The sequence below is a fragment of the Galleria mellonella genome, unplaced genomic scaffold (genome assembly GCF_026898425.1).
Source record: "Galleria mellonella isolate WM207_F2 unplaced genomic scaffold, CSIRO_AGI_GalMel_v1 utg159, whole genome shotgun sequence".
Classification (NCBI taxonomy): Eukaryota; Metazoa; Arthropoda; class Insecta; order Lepidoptera; family Pyralidae; genus Galleria; species Galleria mellonella.
Window position 1 is genome coordinate 4,421,999 of NW_026442004.1, and position 26,173 is coordinate 4,448,171.

Genomic DNA, 26,173 nt, shown 5'->3' on the forward strand with positions numbered 1-26,173 from the left:
TTCGGTTAAAAAATGAATTTTTGAAATCAATTTACAAACTGAAGTTATGAGGGGGAGAAGTTATGTTTATTTTCTGTTAAACATAAAAAATACAACCGAATTAAGTACCTGCGGGTCTACCATGAAATGAAATTCCGAAATTTCGGACTCAATTTCGTGTTTTTGTTTATACCAAAATCGGATCAATAAATGAAGTTTAAAATTTCGTTCGTCATACATCCTATGATAAAAGTCCAAAGGAACAATATTTTAACATTTTTAATATTTCCAAATGACATGTATTATGTAATTTTAACAACAAATTTGTGTTTCGTTTGGCTCCGAAATTTCAGAAAACATTTCATGGTAGGCCCTCTGCTTCTTTTTTAAGTCTGTTAAAAGGAAGGAGTTTCCCAATTCGGTGATTTTTTTTTTATTTCTGTTACCTTATAACTCCGTCAGGTACAAACCGTCCTTTCAGTTTTTCTGTCTCGTAAGTGTCATAAGAAGCGACTAAAGGCAGCAGCGTCCTTCTTAAAACATCGTCTTTAGTACCATCGGGTGGTTGCCAACCCGCCTGCCAAATGTAGCAACTACTGACAAAATCTTTACGGGGAGGCCAATGTTCAGCATTGGACAATTAAAGGCTGATATAGTGATGATGATTTCTCATTGAAATAAGAAAAATTATAGGTACTTAGTAGTTGTTTTAAATCTTAAATCAATATATAAATACAATACCCGAAACTTCTATAGGCGAGCCATAAAGTTTTATAATACATAAAGAACCAAAATTTTTTTATACCACAAACTTGACCAACCAGCATACAGCCTGTCTGATGGTAAACGGTCATTGTAGCCTATGAATGCCTGCAACACTAGGGGTGTCACATGCACGTTGCCGACCCTGAAGAAACCTTAATACATCCTTTATGAAGAACTCCATACTGTAGTCTCTAGAGAAAACGTCATCAGGGAGCTCATTCCAAATCCTGTAATTCCGATGCGTGTTTTTGTGTTACACGCATCAAAGTAAGATGAAGATAGTACACGTTCCGTCTAATATGCTCCCGGCTGGTATGAATCGTTCAAGTAATAGATTACATGAAGATTGTCTTCATATGAATAGGCATGATGACAGACTTTGTAATCCCCGTCAACAATGTCTGTTAATTTTTATTTTAAACTATATATTTCAGCAATAAATTAAGAACTCACACTAATTACTTTATTTTTCTTCAATCTTTCCCGTGCGTGTCGTAAAAGGCGACTAAGGGAACTTAATGAACGAAGGATGGGCAGTAGCGTCCCTCTTAAAACATTACCAAAGGCTAACTGCGCATACCAACCTATTTGCCAAGCGTGGCAATAACTGGCAAACCCCTCCATATAGGAGAGGCCTATATTTAGCAGTGGATAGCTGATTTAATTTTTTTCAAATACTTTGAAATGGGCGCGAAACGCAAATCAACTGCATGCGACGAAGAAAATCATCGAGATAAGTTTTTTTCGAGTTATCATTATTGATATCCGTAGATGGCGTTGACAGCTTCGTATTCGATATTTATGACATAATTCCAAAGTTAAATATGTAATGCAAAAATCAATCGAAACATGTTATCATATTAAAAGTACAAGGTCACGAAAAGTAATGGACATATTATTATATATTCTGAGGTGTTCCGTTATTCGCTCTGAGTCATTTTTAACCTAACATGGCCGATAGCAATGTTTTCTGCTTTTATTTTATTAAAAACCTTACCCATCTTAATTATTAATGAAACTTTAAAGAATAGAGCATATTGTTAAACAAATGGTAACACACATACCATATAATTTCTGTAAAGTTGTGAGTGCCGGCCGATTGGCGGCAGTTATCGTTTGCTCATTATACCTTGAAAACAATCTCAATATTTTTTTAAAACTATATTGTTTTTTAGAATTACTTTAATACATAGTATATTTTTCTACAGCTATTTATTTATTGATTCTTTAATACAGTTATTGTTACTATGTTTTGCCTCAATTGTAATTAGGTTTTTTTGTGGATCACAAGCTTAATTATTTGAAGTAGTTTGAAAAGAAGGTTCTCAATTTGGATATTTTTTTTTTAATATATTTATTGTTTTATAACTCAGTTAGTTATAAACCGATTTAGATTTTTTATCTGAAAGAATATATTTTCTGTTTGGTCGCATAAAAATTTTCATCGAATGAGATTCAATAATATAGTTTTAAATCGAAATAACTGGTATTGCCAGAATTGAAGTCTCTTTTTGTTTATGGAACACAATCTAAAATTATTTCCTTACCTATGCAACAATACGAGCACACAAAAACAAAAGTACATTATGCCATCCCATCTAAAAAGTTGTAACATTTTTATTGCTTACAAATGTATGTAATGATAAATATTTATGATAATATAAAATCAGTTTATTACGCATATTTTCTACAGTAATCATGTCTAAAATAGAATCGTATGACATAGTCGTAATTATGATCACTTTCTTATTGAGATTGGTCATAATTTAATAAATTCTTATACAGTTTAAGTTCAGTTTCTTTTTTGACACTTAAGGACATGCGTATTGCTTTAGTTTTTTTTTTTTTTTATAAATCTTCCTTTGTTTTTTTTAAATTATGTTGCATTTTTTAATTAATCTAATGTATCTACGATATACCTCGTTGTTCACCGGTATGTACGTGCTCACGATTCTTTCGTGAACACGTACACACCGGTGAACAGCTATTTTTTAGAGGTATAATTTACTTCATCATATCAGCCTTTAACTGTCCACTGCTGAACATAAGTCTCCCCTTGAGGGAGATTTGCCACTTTTTGAGTAGTTGCCACGCTTGGTAGGCGGATTGACAACCGCAGTTAGGCTTTAGAGATGTTTTAAGGGGGACGGTGCTGCTCATACCTCGCTGTCTCTTAGTCGGCTAACTCTCGGCCAAGCGTGGCAACTACTTGCAAAACCCCCAAGGGGAGACTTATGTTCAGCAGTGAACAGTTAAAGGTTGACATGATGATGTTGATACTTTTCCTTGTGCGATATATCGTGGACTTTGAAAACTAATTAAATATCCAAATTTAAAACGACTTGAGGGGTTACTCTTAAAATAAATTCCAATAGATTAATACTAAAATTAAGACGTTTTGCATTTTCAAATTACAATACTAGCCACATAATGGTTCCATATTGTCCTGATATATGGATATTAGTGCAAATTTTTAATGTTAATCGATTCTATTCGCACGTAATCCCAAATTTTCGTTTAATGAGTGCAATATGAAATTGACAATATATTGGATTCAAGAGAAGATCTGCTGACCTGGGATTTTTTATTCAATAACTTGCACAACTGAAAATATAGCTCGATTTGTTTTGATAAAAAAAATTCAGCCAAATGTCCAAATAGTTGACTAAATTTTTACTCACTTTTGATACTCGCTGCTCCATCTGTATAATGTAAGGTATCAGCAAAGTTTAAGAGTCTACAATTTGTTTATGAACTTAAAATACTTAGAACGTAGGTGGTTGCTAAGCAAGGTGTAGGCTTATCAACAAACATTGGTAGCGCTTGGTTTGTTCAAACGCCCGGTGCTGGCCTCAAATTCAAACAGCCAACTTGTACAAGAACAACAGACATTAAGTTATAGGTATTAACAATTAAGAGCAATAGCGAAGACTTATTAAATAAACAACATCTTGTTTGTACAAAGTTGGTTAGCACTACGATAGCTGAAATAACTTGAACTCGCATAACTCTTTGAACGATAGTTTGTACGAATGTTTGTACATACGTTTGTACAAACTTAACCTTAATACATACATTTCATACATTCAAAATATTCTGTTCTATATCCATAGTGATATAAATAGACACTTCCCGACATTTCCACAGAGTAAGTAATGATTACGTAATTTAGGAGTCGACACTGCTCTCAATTTTTTTTATAACACTTAAAATGGTAAACAAGCTAATTAAATGGTTGCACAGTATTCATACAAACTTTTTTTTTTGTTTGAAGTGACGAGGCCTGTACATATCTTGAAACAAATCTAGTTAATAAACTACAATTCTGAGGTTGTATGGTAAGAGAATAAACGGACCCCGTAAAAACAAGTGACAAGTGCATCTATCGTCTATCGATAGATGCACTTGTCACTTTTTTATCTATGAGATCGTTACCTTACGAATGAGATAGAACGTGATAGCGATATCCGACATTTTGTTCTATTTCATGTATTTAACCATTCTTTGCATGATATTTTTATTGGTAAAATCAAAATCAAAGTCATGTAATCAAAGTGATATAATTAATGTTTAAAATTAAAGGAAAAATGGTTAAAACAAAAAATTTTACAGCTATATTTTTTTCTGCAATGGACATTAAATAGTTATCCAAACACAATCAACTTAAAGTGAACTTGGTCTTTTATATAAGTTTTAGGCATTCAATGTTATGATGGAAATTTCCACCATTATGCAAAGAAGGGTTAATAACTACAACGTATTTTGTGATATTAAAAAAAAAACTGCTGCCTATTCCTCGACCATTAAATTTCCTTAGTCGCCTATTACGACACTCACGAGAAAGGAGTTATGTTTGAAATTTTATGAAATATTGTGAGAAATATACCTACATGTAATTAAACTACTCCATTTACAAAAAAAAAATGTTTAAAACATATTTAATGTTTTAATTTAATATTTTTTATTACGTTTTAAAATACTGTTTTATATTAATATTGTTTTTGTTCTTCTATTTATTTGCTTATCACGTTACACCGTCAATTTCTATTTGTCGTCCTCCGTGGCGCAGCGGTCAACACGCCTGCCTGCGACGAGGAGGCCCCGGGTTCGATCCCCGGCCAGGTCATGATGGAAAACGATCTTTTCCTGATTGTCCTGGGTCTTGGATGTTTATCTATATATGTATCTATTATAAATATAGTATCGTTGAGTTAGTATCCCATAACACAAGTCTCGAACTTACTTTGGGGCTAGCTCAATCTGTGTGATTTGACTGTATATTTATTTATTATTACCAATTCAGCTTGCTTATTCAGCTTGCTATTTACGGTCGACTACTAGGCGAGACCGAGGAATAACTACATGGGACAGATAAAAGAAACACTAGGTGTCATGTCGTATAGGGAGATCAAGAATATGGCCTGGGATAGAGCTGGCTGGAAGAAGATGCATGAATTAGTTGTACCGACAAGAGGAAACTCTCAAATGAAAAAAAAAAACTAGATAACGCCGTATGGTGTTAAGTCCGCCATTTACACTTTCTAGATTTATTAAAGATTAATAAATTAAAAAATAAATACTTATTAATTACTATTAATAATTATTATTATCTTGTAATTATTTATATGTATAATAAGTTTACTATTGTAATCTTTTGGAGGAAACAATAAAGAGTATCTATCTATCTATCTATCTACTATTAATGTCAGTAAAAATATATAAGTGCTAAATGAAAAATCAATTGTGGACGTGTCGACATGTACTACCCTCACGACCTCAGCAGGAGGCGTATTTAAATACAATATCAGTTAAATAAATAATTTACATTTGACCGTGAAAATTAATCTTTTAAATAAATGTAATACATTTTATTGTAGTAGATATTATCTTACGGAAGTCCATATCACTGATTATTTGGTTAAATTATTTTATTGAATCCGCAACCATTAGTATGTGTGTTACTGCCAACACTCGAAGATTGGCCACCACTATTACCACTAGAAGTTCAGCACCCAACCTACGCGATTAAGGGGGAAGGGATTGTTAGCAATGGAGTTTGATAGCCCCATTGCTAGCAATATGGCCTATCAGGTAAACCTCCACGTGATCCACCCTGGAAACCATCGTGAACAATTCTCGTTGAATTCGTCACGATGGGCTAACTGACCTGTTTCATCCTCATCTATCAGCCTTCACTGGTGCCCTATCAGCGTATACCGATAGCGCGGGTGGGATTACTATTTCATTATCACCTATAAAAAAAACCTACGCGATTTTCCAATTCGCAGTTTGGGTATCGAACTGTAAACACTAAACTCCGAGCAGCGATATAATAATGTGCCTGATAATAATAAGATGCTTCGTGAAACGTGTATCACAAAACGTGCGTGAACGAAATTGCAGTTAGAGATTCGTGGCTAATATAAAAGGTTGTGTAATTTCTGGTATATTATATATAGTATGTTTCTGTTATTTGTATAATTCATATATATAATAATAATAAGATTAAATTGTATGACTTACGTTTCGCGCTGACGCCCTGAGACAGGACAAGTACTGCCGCTATCGTGACTACGACGTAGATCTGAGCCATTTCTGATTCTGAAACAAATAATTAATTTATTTAAATACCACACTTCACACAAACGTCGTCGGCTTGGATACCTCTCTCAACTGTTCTATATTTCAGTTTAAAGGGCAACCAAATTTATCATGGGTGTCACAGTACATTCTGTACTGTCAATAGCGTTGTTCATAGACGACGCTTACCACTTTCCGTTGCATAAAGAAGAAATCAAATAAGAAATCAAATTTGATAATTTATGAATCGATTTCAAATGTTCATTTCATTGATTCATTCATTTTAATATGATATGTACAATATAGAAAAACATGCACTAATAAAAGTGTGAATGAAATAATATCTTTGTAAGCTGTATACCGATTACATTTATTTTATATTATTGTTATTAAAAATAAGCATGGCGCTCTGAGATGAATTAATCGAATAATCGAACCTTTGGACTAAATTAATCGATATTTTTAATCAAAATATAACATTTAATAAATTCAGTAAATCAATATTTTACTCCAAAAATATGGGAATTTATTTTTTTTTTGTATTGAAAGAACCATAAAATTACTTACAATTACTTGAATGTTAGATACATTGTACAACACATGTAAATTTACTACAGTCAGTAAATTTGTAAAATAAATGAAAAAAATAGCATAAATTTATAACAATACATAATACTAATTAATAACTGAGGAAACTTCATTGATATTTACACAGAGATTGATTGTTACACAGAGATTGGACAATAATCATTTCCATGTTCTGACCATCAGCCGTTAACTGTCCACTGCTGAACATATGCCTCTCCTATAAGAAGTTTTTGTCAGTAGCTGCCATACTTTGTCGCCATGTTCTACACTATCCTTTAAATTTTAATTACATTACGAAACTAGCTTTCAAAAGTGCTGCTTTTTCCGAAACGGGTTTTCGTTACGTGAAACTAATGCATTCATAATGTAATTAGAGGTTTATTCATAATGAAATATCATGAAACTAGTTCCGCGGCTCTGGGTTTGTAATGTAAATTGGACTTAAGAGGATTCATACTCCAGCTTACCGAAACGTTGCAACGTTGCAACGTTACAGTTATCTGTCAGTTTTCGTAAACAACTAAACTATTTCCAATGCTTATGACTTTTTATTTAAAACGTGATCTCCTAATGAACTAAAACGTGTGTACTTAAATCCACAGCATGTACCACCAAAAATTTTGCACCTATTTTATATTTTGCTTTGTAATTTTTCAAATATTTCTTTGCCAAAATTTCCCATCATAGCTTGATAAGAGTATTACCACGTCATCATCATTTCAGCCATTTTCCTCCACTGCTGGACATAAGCCTCCCCCATAGACTGCCATAAAGAACGGTCCTGAGCCACCTGTATCCACTAACTCCCCCACTAACGCATTTCAGGTCGTTACTCCATCTAGTGAGGGGTCGTCCTGCACTGCGTTTACCCGTATGTGATCGCCACTCAAGAATCTTTTTTCTCCCAATCGATTGTCGGTTCTTCGAGCTATGTGACCAGCTCATTACCACTTCATCTTGCTTATTATATTATGCAATATTACCACAATTACTTGCAAATTACTTTCAACTAACTTAAAAAAAGGAGGTTCCCAATGCAGTACAACTTTTTTGTTTGTTACTTCATAACTCGGTCACATATTCACGTAAAGTATTGATTAATAAGATTTTAATAAAATATCTAAGGAACTAATCTGTATGTTTATTCTCTCAGACAAAAAAAAAGAATGTTCAAAATCGATTCAGAACTGACGGAATTATGAGGTAACAAACATAAAAAAAATACAAGCAAAAAAAGAACGTACTTCTTTTTGAAGTTGTTTCAAAATCAGCAATATTTAAAAATATATAAGTACAGTTATATTGTTCTAAACATTGATTTCATTGTGAACTTGGTAGGTTTCAATAAATACAAAGACTTTGCTAATTAATCAAAGGGAAATACTTTGAATGTAGAGTTAAACGAAGCGCTACTTCGTTGCTTTATTTTATATTTGTTTAATCAATATGTATTATATTGGCTTCATACTAACAAAGAATTAAACAAAATTATGTTATGTTTTCAAATGGTCCCTGGATAGGAAATACAAAATAATTAACAATTTATAACATACTATCGATCTGCCCCAACTTCGCACGGAACAATAAATTAGTATGGATTGTATATACTAATATTAATCTGCAAATTCGTTCGCATTCCTGGGATATCTTAATCGACCGGGATAAAATTTATCGAATGGTCTCTATTCCAAAATCATTCCAATGTATGTATATTAAATTTCATTACGATTTCCTGATAACAAACTTACTTTCGCATTTATAAATATATAATAAATATATATATATATATATATATATATATAACCTATATGGACTTCATCGTCTGATTCATGAATCAGTTTATAAAGTATCCTATGTCCTGACTTGGGATAACGCATATTGCTATTATTGACGTTGAATAATAGCAACATGCGTTGCCATTCCTAAGGACTTAGTTGTTATTCCTCTGTACCCTGTAAATTCACGCCATATCCCACCCTTCAAACCGAAACACAGCCATGCAAACACAACTGCTTCGTGGTTGAAACACGAATAGGACAGAGGTACCCAAGCAATCGACTTTTATACAAAGTCTCCCTCTGGTAAACCTATCTGTGTCTCTAAATTTCATTTAAATCCGTTCAGTAGTTTGAATTTTGTTAGTTTTTATAGTTTTAGTAATACAACTTACTACTTTAAATACACAATGAAAACCTAATCGATGGTGGTCACAACATGGTGTCATCCACGTCGAAACATCTGCAATAAAGAAACAGGTATGTGTGTACTATTTACAAGCGAAGATTTTTCATCGCGTTAACTCCCGATTGTGTATTTAAAATGTGTAAACAACGTGAAAGATTCAAATATATATATATAATATAGTTTATATATGTATATATATATATATATATATCTGTTTTTATTTTTACTAATATATATATATGGTTTTTTTTATAGTTATATATATATATATATATCACCACATATATATATATATACAAACTTACAAATTTTGTACAACATTTTAAAAATATATCTATTTTGTCATTAAATACACTCCTCGCAAAAATTAAGGGAACATAAAAATTTTTGAAATTTTTGGGTGATTTTCAACAGGCTGTATTTCAGTGAAAAATAATCGTACAGGAAATTTAAAAAAAGGGTTTTGAAGCTTGAAAACTCTAGTTTTCAGATTTTTTGGTAAAAAATTTTTTTGAGCTCCGGTTTCCATGCAATTCTTAAACAAAGCTGAAAATATTTTTTTTCTAAATTTTCTAGGTTTCGTTTTTCACTCTATGGGCATGGAAAAATTTTTTCGAGCTACTCCATTATATAGGTCTTTTAGCGTGTTTATTCAGCTTCAAAAATCGCTTTGGATGGCTCAATTACGACCATTTGTCTCCGAGATATCGAACTTTGAATGCAAAAGCATCCTTTTCCATTCAACTGCTAATATCTCTGGAACTACTGGTCGCACAGCAAGCGGGCGCCGAGTTTCTTTATCTGCATAAAATTTCCAATTAAGCACAGTCAAGAGTTAGTGAAGAAAAAATTTTTTTCCACCTGTAACATTGAATTGAAAAAAGTGGAAAAAAGTGACTTTTTCTCCTTTTTTGGTTACTTGGCTGTATCTTCGCTAATATGGACGGGAAAGCTAAGGTTTGAGGAAAATTTTACAGTCTATTGTTCCTTAAAGAACCCCCTAAATCCCTGGAGCGATCGGTTCAACGGTTTTTCCCGGACCAATTGATTGAAATTTTGGAAAAAATAAGGGAACAAGGTTTTTGTCCCTTAAACTCACCCTAATCCATTCAAAAATCAATAATTTCATTTGTTTTTCACTTTTTACTCAATTTTTTGTTTTTTAAAAATTCATTATCAAAAAAAAATCGAAAAAAATCAAAAAATTTTTAAGAAAAAATTTTTTTTTGAAAAGTCGAAAAAGTTTACAAAAAATTTTTTTTTCGTTTTTAAGGAAATTAAAGTTTTTGACAAAAACTTTGATTGATGATCGATTTACCGCCGGCATTAGCGTTACCCAAAGCATACCACGTGGAGGTTGCACGGAGAAACACACACACACACACTTTAGAAAATGAGTTTGGAGTCATTAAATACTGCGGAGCTGACGAACCACGGGGTCTCATTTCTTCTAAAAATTACTTACACAACACTAACACACACACTCTTCAGAAAATGAGTTTGGAGTCACGAAATACTGCGGAGCTGACGAACCACAGGGTCTCATTTTTTCTGAAGAATCCCATATCATAAACACGTGCGTAAGCACAAAAGAAGCGTAAATCCGACCGTGCAACCTCCACGTGGTATGCTTTGGGTAACGCTAATGCCGGCGGTAAATCGATCATCAATCAAAGTTTTTGTCAAAAACTTTGATTTCCTTAAAAACGAAAAAAAAATTTTTTGTAAACTTTTTTCGACTTTTCAAAAAAAAATTTTTCTTAAAAATTTTCTTGATTTTTTTCGATTTTTTTTGATAATGAATTTTTAAAAAACAAAAAATTGAGTAAATAGTGAAAAACAAATGAAATTATTGATTTTTGAATGGATTAGGGTGAGTTTAAGGGACAAAAACCTTGTTCCCTTATTTTTTCCAAAATTTCAATCAATTGGTCCGGGAAAACCGTTGAACCGATCGCTCCAGGGATTTAGGGAGTTCTTTAAGGAACAATAGACTGTAAAATTTTCCTCAAACCTTAGCTTTCCCGCCCATATTAGCGAAGATACAGCCAAGTAACCAAAAAAGGAGAAAAAGTCACTTTTTTCCACTTTTTTCAATTCAATGTTACAGGTGGAAAAAATTTTTTTCTTCACTAACTCTTGACTGTGCTTAATTGGAAATTTTATGCAGATAAAGAAACTCGGCGCCCGCTTGCTGTGCGACCAGTAGTTCCAGAGATATTAGCAGTTGAATGGAAAAGGATGCTTTTGCATTCAAAGTTCGATATCTCGGAGACAAATGGTCGTAATTGAGCCATCCAAAGCGATTTTTGAAGCTGAATAAACACGCTAAAAGACCTATATAATGGAGTAGCTCGAAAAAATTTTTCCATGCCCATAGAGTGAAAAACGAAACCTAGAAAATTTAGAAAAAAATTATTTTCAGCTTTGTTTAAGAATTGCATGGAAACCGGAGCTCAAAAAAATTTTTAAAACTAGAGTTTTCAAGCTTCAAAACCCTTTTTTTAAATTTCCTGTACGATTATTTTTCACTGAAATACAGCCTGTTGAAAATCACCCAAAAATTTCAAAAATTTTTATGTTCCCTTAATTTTTGCGAGGAGTGTATGTCAATATCTGGCTGCTGAGCAATCAGAGAATTGAGCAGAGAAATAGCTTGGTAAATGGGAGCATATATATGTACAGTTGGTTCTCTTACATACAAAAAGTACTAAACGGATTTAATTTGAAATTTAACTGTAAATAGACATAATTTTCATTAAATCTTATGATAATAAATAATATTATGATATACACGTACAGCTTGGCTGTATAATAGGGTAATGCCAGAACCCAGCTACTTGCGAACACCGCCACACGGCCCAAACTTTCTACATTCAATGTAATTAAATTTACGATAATTGTTAATCGTATACGTAAACAGAAAATATGACTGATATAAAATATAGCCACAAAGTAATTAAAGTTATATTTCACAAAAAAGAACCCACTTCAATTGTAGAAAAACTAGTTATTTTCTTTTTTTTTTATACCACTGAGGTGGCAAACAAGCATACGGCCCACCTGATGGTAAGCGGTTACCGTAGCCTATGAACGCCTGCAATACCAAAGGTATTACGCGCGCATTGCCGACCCTGAAGAAACCTCTTTACACCCCTTTTCATTTAAAAATTAAACTATTCAACCGTTTTTGAAAATTTCTATGATACTAATCTATAAATATATCCTTTCAGAAAAAAAAAATCCAAATCGGTTTATAACTGAGGGATTTATGTGGATTTATATACATTAAAAAAAAATACAACCAAATAAATAAACTCCTTCTTTTTTAAATTAGTCGAAAAGGCAGCAAGGATGTTTTTTTTTTGTTACCTCACAACTCCGTCAATTATAAACTGATTTGTGAAAATGCTTTTATTAACTGAAAGATTATACTTTCTTTTAGATTGATGCCATAGAAATTTTATCAAAATCGCTTCAAAAGTTTTGTTTTTAAATCATTATTTTTAATAAATTAAAAGAAGTTAATTTTTTTAAAGAAAGAAAAATATTTTATCCAGTGACGTGCACAGACATTATAAAAGCTAACAAAAAAAAACAAATTCTAGTCTATAAAAAACCTCTTACTCAGCACGTGTCGGGATTCCTTGCGGCTCAGAGCTCATGAATTGCTGAACTCAACAATGGCATTAAATAACAAACAACAATAAGACAAATATTAGTGATAGACTAATATATAATATAAAACATATATGATACACGTGGAATGTTCCATGTGTCTCATATATTTTCATTAAATTCCGTTAATAATATTATAAATTTTTATTTATTTTCTTACCCTTAGTAACGTTACATTAAATAAATTAAATAAATCATAAAAATCACTCTATTAACTATTAAAATTTTCTAAATTACCTAAAACTTGATTCAAAGAAGAACGTAAACAACACGATCCGCTCAGGTGGACAAAGTCACCAGCACAGCTAGTTAATTAATAAAATTTAATCAAAATTAATCACTAATGTTGATTTTAACTTATGAATACATAATGTATGGCAGTAACGCTCTAGTTTGATGTATTAATATCTCACAACTTATATGCTAAACGGTAAGCTCTCATTACACGTTTCAATAATATATGACATTAAACTAAATTTGAATAACGCAATTGCTTCTAACACTCAAATGAAAATAACCCCTCCAATTATCATACAATCATTAGTAAAAGCTTATTATTTCAATTAAAATTGATTAAATATTCATACATAATGGTTAATGTAATATTTCTTGTAATTGGCACATATGAAGTTGTATGAAGTTGTACCCGTGTGTGCCCCAGCATAGAATAGACCACCCAATCCTTTCTTGTGGGTTTCGTAAGAGGCGACTAAGGGAGGGCGAGGAATCGGCAGCAGCGTCCCTCTTAAATCAAATCATATTTATTCGCTTGCTACATGGTACAATAAGAAGTTACATACATATACAGGTACATAACAGAGGTATGCAAATGTTAAAATGGTTTTAAGTCTACATTATATTACAATTATAAAGTGCATCACCAAAAACATCACCAATCATCAACAACACCAAAAGCCAAACTGCGGCTGCCAACCTGCCTGCCAAGTGTGGCGACTATTACCAAACTCCCCAACGGCTGACATGGATATTGATGGAATACATTAAATAAAAATACAAATACGAAATTAGGCAACTTCCCAAACGGGGATTTCTTCAAAGAATACTAATAACTTGTTCTATCACAATAATTAGTCAGAGTTCAGACGGTAAGTAATTTTTATAACTTTCTTGTATTAATTTTCGTTAATGGAAAAGATGATCATCTTTTTTTCATCTCCAGTATAATAAATAATTAACAATAACAGAAGTTTTATTAGTTAACTTTGTTTCTTTGAGTGTTAGTTTAAGCGATAAATTGAGGTTCTTGTCTATATTTCACTTGAATATTGGTTTTTATAATTAAGTACTTGCTAACAAGTTACACTCTTACTTTTTATTCAATGAGTTGAAACCCCATCAGATAGAAAATAACCGATTATGAAAGTAGATATAATTTTTCGAAACCGATTAAAATATATTTACAAAAAAAGACCGACTTTAATCGAGGCAAAACCAATTATTTTTATTTAGAAACTAAACTAACCGATTTTGATAAAAAAAGAATTGTCCAAATCATTTCATAAATAACGGAAACATGAAGTAACAAACATAAAACAATACAACCAATATTAAACCTCCGTTTTGAAATCACTTGAAAATAAAACATATACAACAATAATATTGAAATAAAAAATAATATAAAACATACGAAATTGATTGCAATAAAAACCTTTAAATTCTTGTTATTTGTTACAAATTTGCTTTAAATTTGGCACAAAAAACTGTTATTTGTTTTTTACCTCTAATGAAAGGTTTTGCATGTACGTCCCTATAGTTTAAAACGATATGCTAGATTAAATTGATACTATGGAGAACTTACATTTTTGGGTCTCTAACTATGACCTATTAGGGGGAAAGGGGTTGTTAGCAATGGAGTTTGACAGCCCCATTGCTAGCAATATGCCCTATCAGTTCGACCTCCACGTGGTTCCCCCTGGAAACCATCGTGAACAATTCTTATTGAATTTGTCACGATGGGCTAACTGGCCTGCTTCATCCTCGCTTCATCTTTCACTAGTGCCCCGCCGGTATATACCGATAGCGCGGGTGGGGTTACCATTCCATTATCACCAATAGAAAAAAAAAAACTAAGACCTATTTGGGTTTATAGCTACACAGTACATATATTTTTGACTATTTATAAAACTGTCCACCATGCTTTTATATTCACTAGATTTTTGTCACAAAATTGTAAGAAGATATTATCCAAAAGACCACCAATAAATGAACAAATTTTAAAGTTACTATTTACTAGTAGAAAGGTCATTATAATATCTAGACTTACTACTGAATCGAAATGTGATTAGGACGTTCCAACTGTACAATTCACTTATACACCGACATCCTGGATATTCATGAAGCCAATATAAATTGATCTCCCGCTATACCTTCGTATTGAAGATTTATACGTATCAAAGATATGTAACCGTAATTTCGAGGACCTCCTTTTACTGGTTATATGGTCAACTGGCATATATTGAATTTCTGACGGTGTGCATGAGAAGGTACCACACAAATGTGATTTGTCGATATGTATTAACTGTATGTTAATACATACCGACAAATCACATTTGTGATTTGTCGGTATATAATCGCTTCTTCGTCCGCGAAAATTAGTTATTAAGCGTGGGTAATATCTGTTAACTCCGGTATCTATATATTGGGTTTCTCCGAATAACTCCGTCACCAATTTCGATATCACTCGTACCATTCGAATATGTATATTCATTTCGAATGAGTTTGTGGTGCGATGATACTCACCAATGTTTATTATATATATCAACTTTTATAATATAATTGAATTTTAAAAACAAGCAGACAAATATTTTGTTATATATATATATATATATATATATATATATATATATATATATATATATATATATATATATATAATATATATATATATATATATATATATATATATATATATATGATATATAATATATATTATATATATGACGCTTGGTCACGGACTCACTCGCAAAATGCGCGCGCAGGTCGCGCAGGCGCTTTGTGATTGTTGGCTGCGCGCGCATCCCGCGCACGGGCCAGTGACCAGAGTGTTTTGTTGACTTGGACGATTAAAAAAAATATTTGTTTAATGTAAAATAATCGTCGTATTGTAATTATTGATTAAATATATTTATACGATGAACTCTACAATCAATCCTACAAGTTCTTCGTTTCGATATTATATATTAGATAATGGATATTATATATGAATTTAATTATTCTTTGGCCAACATATAAATATCGTTGCTACAATATGTAAATACTAGCTTTTACCCACGACTGTGTCCGCATGACCGGAATATATTTACTTACCAAGATCAAAAATATCTGAATATGGAACTGTTAACTTATACAATAAGAATTTTTTTCACCTATTCAAAGTAAATAAAGTATTCTTTTCTATTCTACCCCGTATTCTTCTCTATTCCATATAGAACATGTATACCAAATTTTATAATGATTGGTTAAGTCATTAAGGCGTTTTAAACAAACGAACAAACTCATGTTCATATTTATAATATTAGTAAGGATTACATTGCAGAGTGTCAGTGGATGCAATTGGCTAAGGACCATTCTTTATGGCAGTCTATGGGGGAGGCTTATGTCCAGCAGTGGACGAATAATGACTGAAATAATAATGAATGATGGCACTCCCCTATTAGGTATCTTAAAGAGCCCATTTATAAAGTTTTACCACAGTTTTTTTTATACAACTTAGAATGGCAAACAAGCTGACGGCCCATCTGATGGAAAGTGGTAACCGTCGCCTATAGACATGAGCAGTACCATGGACATAACAGAGTATACTGTTTTGCCCATGATACCCCCCATGCGTTGCCATTCCCGAGGACTCAGGTGTTACTCCTCTGTACCCAGTAAATTCACGCCATATCCCACCCTTCAAACCGAAACACAGCCATGCAAACACAACTGCTTCACGGTTGAAACTCGAAAGTTTCGTTCAGATACGCGTCCAAACAGCCAATATCTTTATAAACTTTTACATTACTTATGTAATTTATTTATTTTTTATATTCCAATTCACAAAAACATAATTGATTCAAAAGATGGACTTAATGTTATGTATTATTTATTCTCTTCCTTAAGAAAAAGCATAAATTTAATTATTCAGTGAAAAATATTGAAAATTTTGTGCATAAATAGTTACAGACGTATCTATATTGACTCACAAATTATATAATATATACAACTACCTGACTCATCAAACGTTATTTAACCATATACGTTATTTCGAGAATTATACATGACAATTTATCCTACAACAATTATTATATTCGGTTGTCATCTTGCAAGCCTATTGCTGCATATAAAAATCGCGATTAAAAAACAGGTGTTGATCGTAAAAGCGTGAAAATTTGAATTTGTATGTATTTTTCAATGCTAAATCATAATAAAATAAAAATTAAAAATTTTGTCAAAAAATAAAAAAATAATATTTAGGGGTAGGTAATCCTTATCATTGAGGGGTGTAAAAAATAGATGTTGGCCGATTCTCAGACCTACCCAATATGCACACAAAATTTTATAAAAATCGGTAAAGCCGTTTCGGAGGAGTTTGGTAACAAACACCGCGACACGAGAATTTTATATATTAGATATACAATGTGGAAATATTAGTAATCAGTTATTTTTTCAAGAAAAAACTACCGACCTACTTCAGTAATGAATTCTTAAACGATGGGCGTACCTCCCAAGAGAGTAAATTTAAGTATTTACCAGCGTAATTTTATTAAACATTGGCGTGTTTCTTTCAATAAATATTTTATACAAGTAATTCAAGTATAATCCCAAAAGAAACTAAATTATTTATTTATTTATTATTAATACATGTATTGTATACTTATATATTATATATACTTGTTATGAATACATTTAGTTGACTCGAATATATATATATATATAATATATATATATATATATATATATATATATATATATATATATATATATATATATATATATAAAAAAAAATATATATATATATATAAAATATGCCTTGTATATGCATGTATAATGATGAAGTAATAGAGAAGAATGAAAAACATTCCATAAAACAAAAGAAAAACAAAAAAGTATTTTACAATTATAAAATAGTTTGCATATCAGTATTTTTGTTCGTATTGAACACCATAGTTCCATAGAAACTGTGAACTATATGCACCTACCTAATTAACAAAGATAATAAATATAACAAACAACTATAAGGTACCTAATTAACAACGCACAGACCGCATTATAAAATAATAACATGGGAGCAAAGTGTTGCTTTCCTGACAAAATAGTATGCGACGGAATTAACAAAGTTTTAATGAAGGTCCAGTAGTTTTGTGTTACATGGACAGACAAACTGAGCCTATATACACAAAACATATAAAATTATGGAAATATTTAAAAGATGCTAAGAAAAAAATAAAGAAATATTTTTATTCAAATAAATAGTTTGTATTCACACAAATTAATTTTTTATAAAATTTAACTTTTTGAAAAAAGCAACAGCTGGGTTTCTTGCCCGTTCTTTTTGGCTGAAATTGCGTTTCGAATGGGCTGTAATGAAAAAAATGACTATTCAAAATTCTTAAATCTAAGTTTACTTAAATAAAAAGATTTTTTTCTTTCTTTCTTAAAAGCATATGAAGTACAAACAATCTCTTCCAGACAACTTTTTTTTTTTATAAAAGTTATGAAAAAATAACGAAAAACAAATTGTGGCCCACGGCGCCATGTACGTACATAATGTTATCAACGAATAATATGTTTTTAATTTCATTTATCGCCATCACCGCATCCTTGAGCTATAATTTGACAGCCATTTGTAAAAGAACAGATAAAATATTTTTTTCGAATAAGAAAAAATAAAGGAATCCATATGATAAGTCCTAGTCCAATTTTTGTGTCATTACGCTATATTTTAGAATTTACCAATGCTATTAACAAGAAACTTTAAAATGTTCTTTCTAATTGAGATGATAATAAAAAAATGTATTTTACTATAAAGAAATGAACAAAATTTTATTCATACACACACAGATAACTATATGTATATTTTCAATCAATTGACCACATCATCCAAATCATTTATTATTTTATGAATAAATTATTTTATTACATTTACGTTTTATTTTTATTAATTTACAACTAATCATATATTCTCATAGCATTGCAGCATAAATTCTGTTTTTAATCGACTTTAAAAATGGCGATTATGTGTTCGATTCTATACCTATTTTTTATGTATGTCCACCGATATCTCCGTCCTTTTAATTTAATTGTTTATGTCAAAATTAAATATTTTACACTCAAAATCATTATATGCAATTAAAATCATAAAGATATGCTAACCATAGAATATTTAGATATTGGGATATTCATTCAGTTATTTCCATTTTCTATACATACATTTAACGAAGGGAAATCACAAATGTTACAAGTTCTTTTTGTTCTATAGAAACGTCAGCAATATTGTTTTAAGTTAGGCATTTGTAAGGTTTTCCGAATCACAGCCGTTAAAATTGGCAACACAAAGGAAAAACAAAAATAGTCATGCTTTTATTTAACTAAACTTACGTAATCTTTAGAGAATATTATTAAATTACTGTAAGCCAATATTTATCATCGTTATGTCAGCCGTTAACCGTTCGCTGCTAAAAATAGGCCTCCACCACAAAGAGGGGTTTTGCCAATATTTGCCACAGTTGGCAGGTTGGATTGGCAACCGCAATTTGACCCTGTTGATGTTTTTAGAGGGACGCTGCTGCCCGTTCCTTGAAAACCAGAGGGAGACTTTGTACAAAATTCGTTTGTACAAAGTTTGTACTCTGTTACGTCCATGGCACTACTGTTGTTAGGCGACGTTTACTTAAAAAAATTTGAGTTCCCTTACTCTCTTCTTACGACACCTACGAGAAAGGAAAGGGTGACATAGGTAAGGTTGTTGTATGGCCTCGGCATAGAATAGTCTACGCCGGACCCATACAGCAACAAGCCACTTTTGCCTCACTCTGCGTATTCTACCGCTTGTACAACGGATTGTGCTCAGAGGAATTATTCAATATGATTCCCATGGCCACTTTCTATCATCGTACGGCTCGCCATCGACAGGGAGTTCACCCTCATACCTTACAGCCTAAATGATCGCGTACAACGCGGTTTCAGAGATGTTTTCTCCCACGAACACTCTGGTGATGGAATGAGCTACCTGCCGAGGTTTTCCAAGAGACTACAGCATGGGGTTCTTCAAACGGGGGTAAAGAGGTTTCTTCAGGGTCGGCAACGCGCGCGTAATACCTCTGGTATTGCAGGCGTTCATAGGCTACGGTAACCGCTTACCATCAGGTGGGCCGTATGCTTGTTTGCCACCTGTGGTATAAAAAAAGCCAATACAAATTTAATTAAATAACTTGCTGTTATATAAATAAATAATTCTAGTGGTAACCTGCAACTTTACTACGTTAAGTGTGTTGTAAGTAATTAGTACAATATAATACCCCTATTTGTCCTTTAAAGAACTCCTGAACAAACGTATAAATAAATCTGAAACCTATTGCTATTTAATTTTTGCCATGTGATCCCGGCATAAAATGGCCATCCCTTTCTTTCGCGTGGGTGTCGTAAGAGGCAACTAAGGAAACTTAATGACCAAAAGATGGGCAGCAGTGTTCCTCTTAAAACATCGCCAAAACCTAACTAGGTTTGTCAAACCGCCTGCCAAACGTGGCAACTACTAGCAAAACCTCTCTTATTGGGAAGGCCTATGTCCACCAGTGAACAATTAACGATTGATATAACATTATTTTTAAATGAAATAATATTATATGATGGTAAATTTGTTTGTTACTGTAACTTTGAATATTTGCTGCGCTATTTAGTACATTTTTTTTTTATACAACTTACAATGGCAAACAAGCTGACGACCCACCTGATGGAAAGTGGTAAACATCGCCTATAGACATGAGCAGTACCATAGACATAACAGAGTATACTGTTTCGCACATGATACCCCCCATGCGTTGCCATTCCTGAGGACTCAGGTGTTATTCCTCTATACCCAGTAAATTCACGCCATATCCCACCCTTCAAACCGAAACACAGCCATGCAAACACAACTGATTCACGGTTGAAACACGAATGGGACAGAGATACCCAAGCAAACGACTTTTATACAAAGTCTCCCTCATGTACAAAAGACTATATCCTAGATTAGCATATAGGATAATTACTTTTTATTTCCACCTAATTAATAAAAGAGCATATATAAAACAATATTATAAAAATAAAACTGCATCAAAACGTACAAACCGCCATATTTTTATGTACGAAAATAAGAGAACATTACCATTGCTTCGCCTTCGATCAAAAGCACCTTATATTTCAACCTACGAACAAGTTTCATTAGACCATAACTCGTCCAAATACAAACCATTCATGCGATTGTTTACCTACACTACATCATATTAAATAGTACTACGTAAAATACATGGGCATTCCTTGCTTCCCGTAGACCCCTTCACAACCCCTGTTTATCCAAGTTCACCGCCTTTTAACAACATGTAGGTACAAACTATACTGAGAGCTAAGCTAAGTGAAGACATATATATATATATATATATATATATATATATATATATATATATATATAATATTCTTATATATATCAAATATATACAAATGAATTATATATTTATTATATTTGTTATTATTAAAAATTATATATATTATGTAATATATAGTTGTATGTATATATAATAATAATAATAAATATAAAAATAATAATAATATATCCAACCCCGCGTCCGAGCTCACCATCTAGCTCACGTGGAAGGCGGTCATGCGTATAAATTAAACCTACGCGGCTAAAGGGGCAATGGCAAAAATAAAGATGGCGAATAATAATAACGGAGAGAGTATAGGGTCGCTGCCCGGGGGTCGCCGGGGCGCGTCTACAACTGGCGGTAGGCGCGGCAGAATGCGAGCCAGCCGACCGGCCCCACCACCTGGCCGGTCCGACCCCTCGCCATCGACATCAGCTGGCTTGGCGCCGGCAGGGCCGTCACAGGCCCAGCAATCGGTGCCCGCCACTGGTGGTACACGTCGCATGAGGTGGACAAGAGCCATGAATGAGGACCTCATGCGTGCGTTCTTCAGGGCTACAGGGACAGAAACAGGCAGAACAGGATACCGGGCAGTAATGCACCGCGAGTTTCTGCGTCTTTTACCGGATCTAACCGTCTCGGAACAGAACCTAGCCGACAGAGTTCGGTACATACAGCGCTCTGGTATGTTTAGCGCGACCGAACTCGAACGATTGCGAAGTGAAGTTGTTCCAGAAGCAAACTCCGCGACCGTAGAGCAACCCATCTCAGACGTGCTACCTAGCGTAGAGGTGGTTGCCGAAACGCTTTCAGAAGCGGATGCGGACGGAACAACTTCCCAGGATATAGAGCATATGAGGAGCATACTAGAGGGGGCGATTCTAGAGATCCGAAGAACTCCCCTCGAAGAGAGACCGAAGCTTCCCCGGATATATCCAAATGTGGCGACGCGGGATGCCATTGAGGCCACAAATGGACTGCTGCCTCAGTACCTTGAGGGCAGCGGTGACCTGGGAGAGACGAGTTCAATCCTGTTTGGCGCTGCGTTGGCAGTATGCCGATATACCGGCGCAAAAATGCCCCGGGCTGGACGTAATATCCAAAGGGATAATATGAAACCAGCCTGGAAAAGAAGGATTGAACGACGGATCGCCCAGGCCAGAGTCCTCATTGGTAGACTGCTCTGCTTCAGGGAGGGCAACACACGCCCGAGAATTATGCGCTCCGTAAAAGAGGCCTTTGCTGGGACAGGTGTACGTCTGTTCCAGCCGGACTTCGGGCACAAACTTACGGAGCGCATAGATGAACTGAAGCAGAAGATCGCTGCATGGGGGAAGCGACTCCGACGGTACTCTGAGAGGGTTGAGAGGTATCAACAGAATCGCCTCTTTATGAGTGATCAACGGAAGTTTTATAGGAACTTGGAGCGCCCAAAACTACAGCCCACAGGACAAAGACCCGAAACAGCCAATTTCGTCGCCTTCTGGAGACAGCTGTGGTCTGAACCTGTGGAACATGAGGAGGGCGCATGGATGCACGATGTTGAGGAAGCATGTGCTCGAATAACGCCGATGAACGCCATTGCCATTACGGAGGAAGACGTGGTTGCCGCGATCCGTCGGGCTCCGAACTGGAAAAGTCCGGGGATCGACGGATTGCAGCACTACTGGTTAAAGGCGTTCTCGGCCAGTCATGCGACCTTAGCCGTGCAATTCCAGAGTGCCCTCGAAAACAGGACGCTCCCGAACTTCCTTACAACCGGGATCACTCATTTAGCTCCTAAGACGGACGATACCGCGGATCCATCTAAATATCGCCCCATCACTTGTCTTACGACAATATATAAGACGTTAACATCCGTTCTGAGCGCTAAGATCTCTCGTCATGTGTACGAGAATAAGATCCTATCTAGCGCTCAGAACGGATGCAGGGGCGGTAGCCGCGGATCGAAGGAGCTGCTCCTCATTGATGCTGTCGCTGGGCACGTGGTCAAGCGGAACCGTCGGAATTTCTCCGCCGCCTGGATAGATTATAAAAAGGCGTTCGATTCCGTGCCCCATTCATGGCTCCGGAGGATACTCGAGCTGTACAAGATCGACGGTACAGTTCGAGTGTTCTTGGAGGCATGCATGGGGCAGTGGACGACGATCCTGACTATCCAGGGCGAGCGATTGACGGATACCGCTGACCGGATAGAGATAAAGAGAGGAATATTCCAGGGCGATTGTTTGAGTCCACTTTGGTTTTGCCTGTCCCTGAATCCACTCAGTACTTTACTGGAGAATTCAGGGACTGGATTTCAGTATCGGAGAGGAGGTACACGAGCGTCTCACCTTCTGTACATGGATGACTTGAAACTGCTAGCTCCGAGCGTCGAACGCCTGACGGGGCTGCTAAATATCGTAAACGATTATAGCAGCTCTATTAGGATGGCGCTCGGAATAGACAAGTGCGCGGTCCTCCATGTGCAGAGGGGACGGGTCACTCAAACTGAAGGGATCGCCACAGATCCCTCTAATATTAAAACCCTCTCCGAGGCTGAAACATACCGGTATCTGGGCATGTCACAAAACATCGGTGTGAAGGAGACGGATATGAAACAGTCAGTCCGCGAGGAATTTTTTGCGCGCCTTACAAGAGTACTGAAAAGTTCTTTGTCGGGCGCCAATAAAATCCGAGCTTATAACGGCTGGGTCATACCCGTACTCCTTTACACTTTTGGCGTGCTCAGATGGTCTCAAACCGAACTCGAAGCCCTGGATCGGAAAGTCCGCACAACTATGACCCTCCATAGAATGCATCACCCGAAATCGTCAGTCATGAGGCTGTATATCCCGCGGAAAGCTGGTGGTCGAGGCTTGTTAAGCGTTAAGACCATGCACAACCGCGAGATTGACAGCCTCAGGACATATTTTCTGGAGAAAAGAGACGAGGGTTTGCATAGAGAGGTCATAGAATGTGACAAAGGATTCACCCCTCTTTCTCTGGCTAAAGAGGACTGGCGAAAACCCGAAGTTTTGGGTACCTCTCAGCGGGAGGCCGTATGGAAAGAGAAGGAGTTGCACGGAAGGTTCTTCAAAGCCCTTCACGGGCCGTACGTAAACACGAAGACCTCCGTGCACTGGCTACAGTTCGGTGATCTCTTCGGAGAGACCGAGGGTTTTGTCTGTGCAATACAGGATCAGGTGGTTAAGACGAACAATTACCGAAAGCACATTCTGAAGGATGGCACTGAGGACATCTGTCGAGCATGTCGCCATCCCGGAGAGTCACTCAGACATGTGCTTTCGGGTTGTTCAGCTCTTGCCAACACAGAGTACTTGCACAGGCACAACCAGGTAGCCAAAATACTCCATCAAGAGCTAGCTCTGAAGTACGGCCTCGCGAATGAGAGGTTGCCGTACTATAAGTACGAGCCACAGCCGGTCCTCGAAAGCGACAGCGTCAGGCTCTACTGGGACCGGTCCATCATCACGGACAGGACTGTTCTTGCGAACAAACCTGATATCGTGGTGATGGACCGGGCACTTTCGAGGGTGTTTTTGGTGGATGTCACCATACCGCATGACGAGAACCTCGTGAAAGCCGAAACCGAGAAGAAGAGAAAATATCTCGACCTGGCTCACGAGGTGACCGAAATGTGGGGGGTGACATCTACCGAAATCATCCCAATCGTTATGTCGGTGAACGGTCTTATCCCAACCAGTCTGGAACAACATCTCAGACGGTTGGGATTCCGAGGCGGCTCACTCCCGGGAAAGATGCAGAAAGCGGTGCTCTTAGATTCTGCCCGCATTGTACGCCGGTTTCTCTCCCTGGGGCCCTGAACCCCGGCCGACTGTGCTTCTGCCGGGGGTTAGTTGCCATCTCCTCTCCTTAAGAGGGGAGATGAGAATTTTGGTAAAATTTAAAAATAATAATAAATCTCTTTATTTTCAGGTATATGCCCATAGTTAACATTTTTATATTATTAATTAAATAAATGGTTATTATTATTTTTAAAATATACATCAATTATAAAATACCAATTTAAATTATTTCGTTATAAAATCTCTTGACGTCAGGTATGCTGTGAGAAATACAGTCTTTACAATATTATTACTTGTTGTCATTAATCTGTCATGAAATTTTGCCTTATAATTACGTAAAACATAGCGCTCTACACATTATACAACATCAACTTTATAACTGTACCTATGTTTATGCGAATAAATGGCTGATTGATTGATTGATTAACTGTCCAGATTCCTAAAGAAAATTAAGGATAAATAAAAAAATTGTAGAGAGACAGGCTGCCAAATGACAGTCGCGATTATGACTGGAGGTCTTCGTTTAACTCCAAGCAATCACCACGTGTACTATCGCTATATGCAAGTAGGATACTAGTAAAGATGAAGGTGAAGATGCAGTCGAGTCTATTGGTTTATTGTGAAGAATTAACTACGACGATTCCATGGGGAGGAGGTTGGCTTGGCAGGGTAATAAGTTAATTTGATAAGGCGTGAATTTACAGGGTGCAGTGGAATAACACCTGAGTCCGCAGGAATGGCAACGCATGGGGAGTATCATAGGCGAAACAGTATACTCTGTTATGTCCATGGTACTGCTCATGTCTATAGGCGACGGTCACCACTTTTCATCAGGTGGGCCGTCAGCTTGTTTGCCATTCTAAGTTGTATAAAAAAAATCTCCCATGAGAAACCTCCTTTCACATAAACGATAAACATACTCGTACCTAACTCATGTAGTTCGGGAAAAAGACTTTATTAATTATG

The 26,173-nt window shown here is 35.1% G+C and overlaps 1 protein-coding gene across 1 annotated transcript in view; it reads right to left on the reverse strand.

The window, feature by feature from the left end:
* Positions 1 to 26,173, reverse strand: part of LOC113510216 (neuropeptide CCHamide-2) — a 74,280-nt gene that overhangs the window by 25,687 nt on the left and 22,420 nt on the right. Inside the window, exon 2 of the mRNA XM_052892585.1 lies at positions 6,268 to 6,345. Coding sequence (XP_052748545.1) covers positions 6,268 to 6,337 — 70 coding nt within the window. The 5' untranslated portion in view covers positions 6,338 to 6,345. The remainder of the gene's footprint in view (positions 1 to 6,267; positions 6,346 to 26,173) is intronic.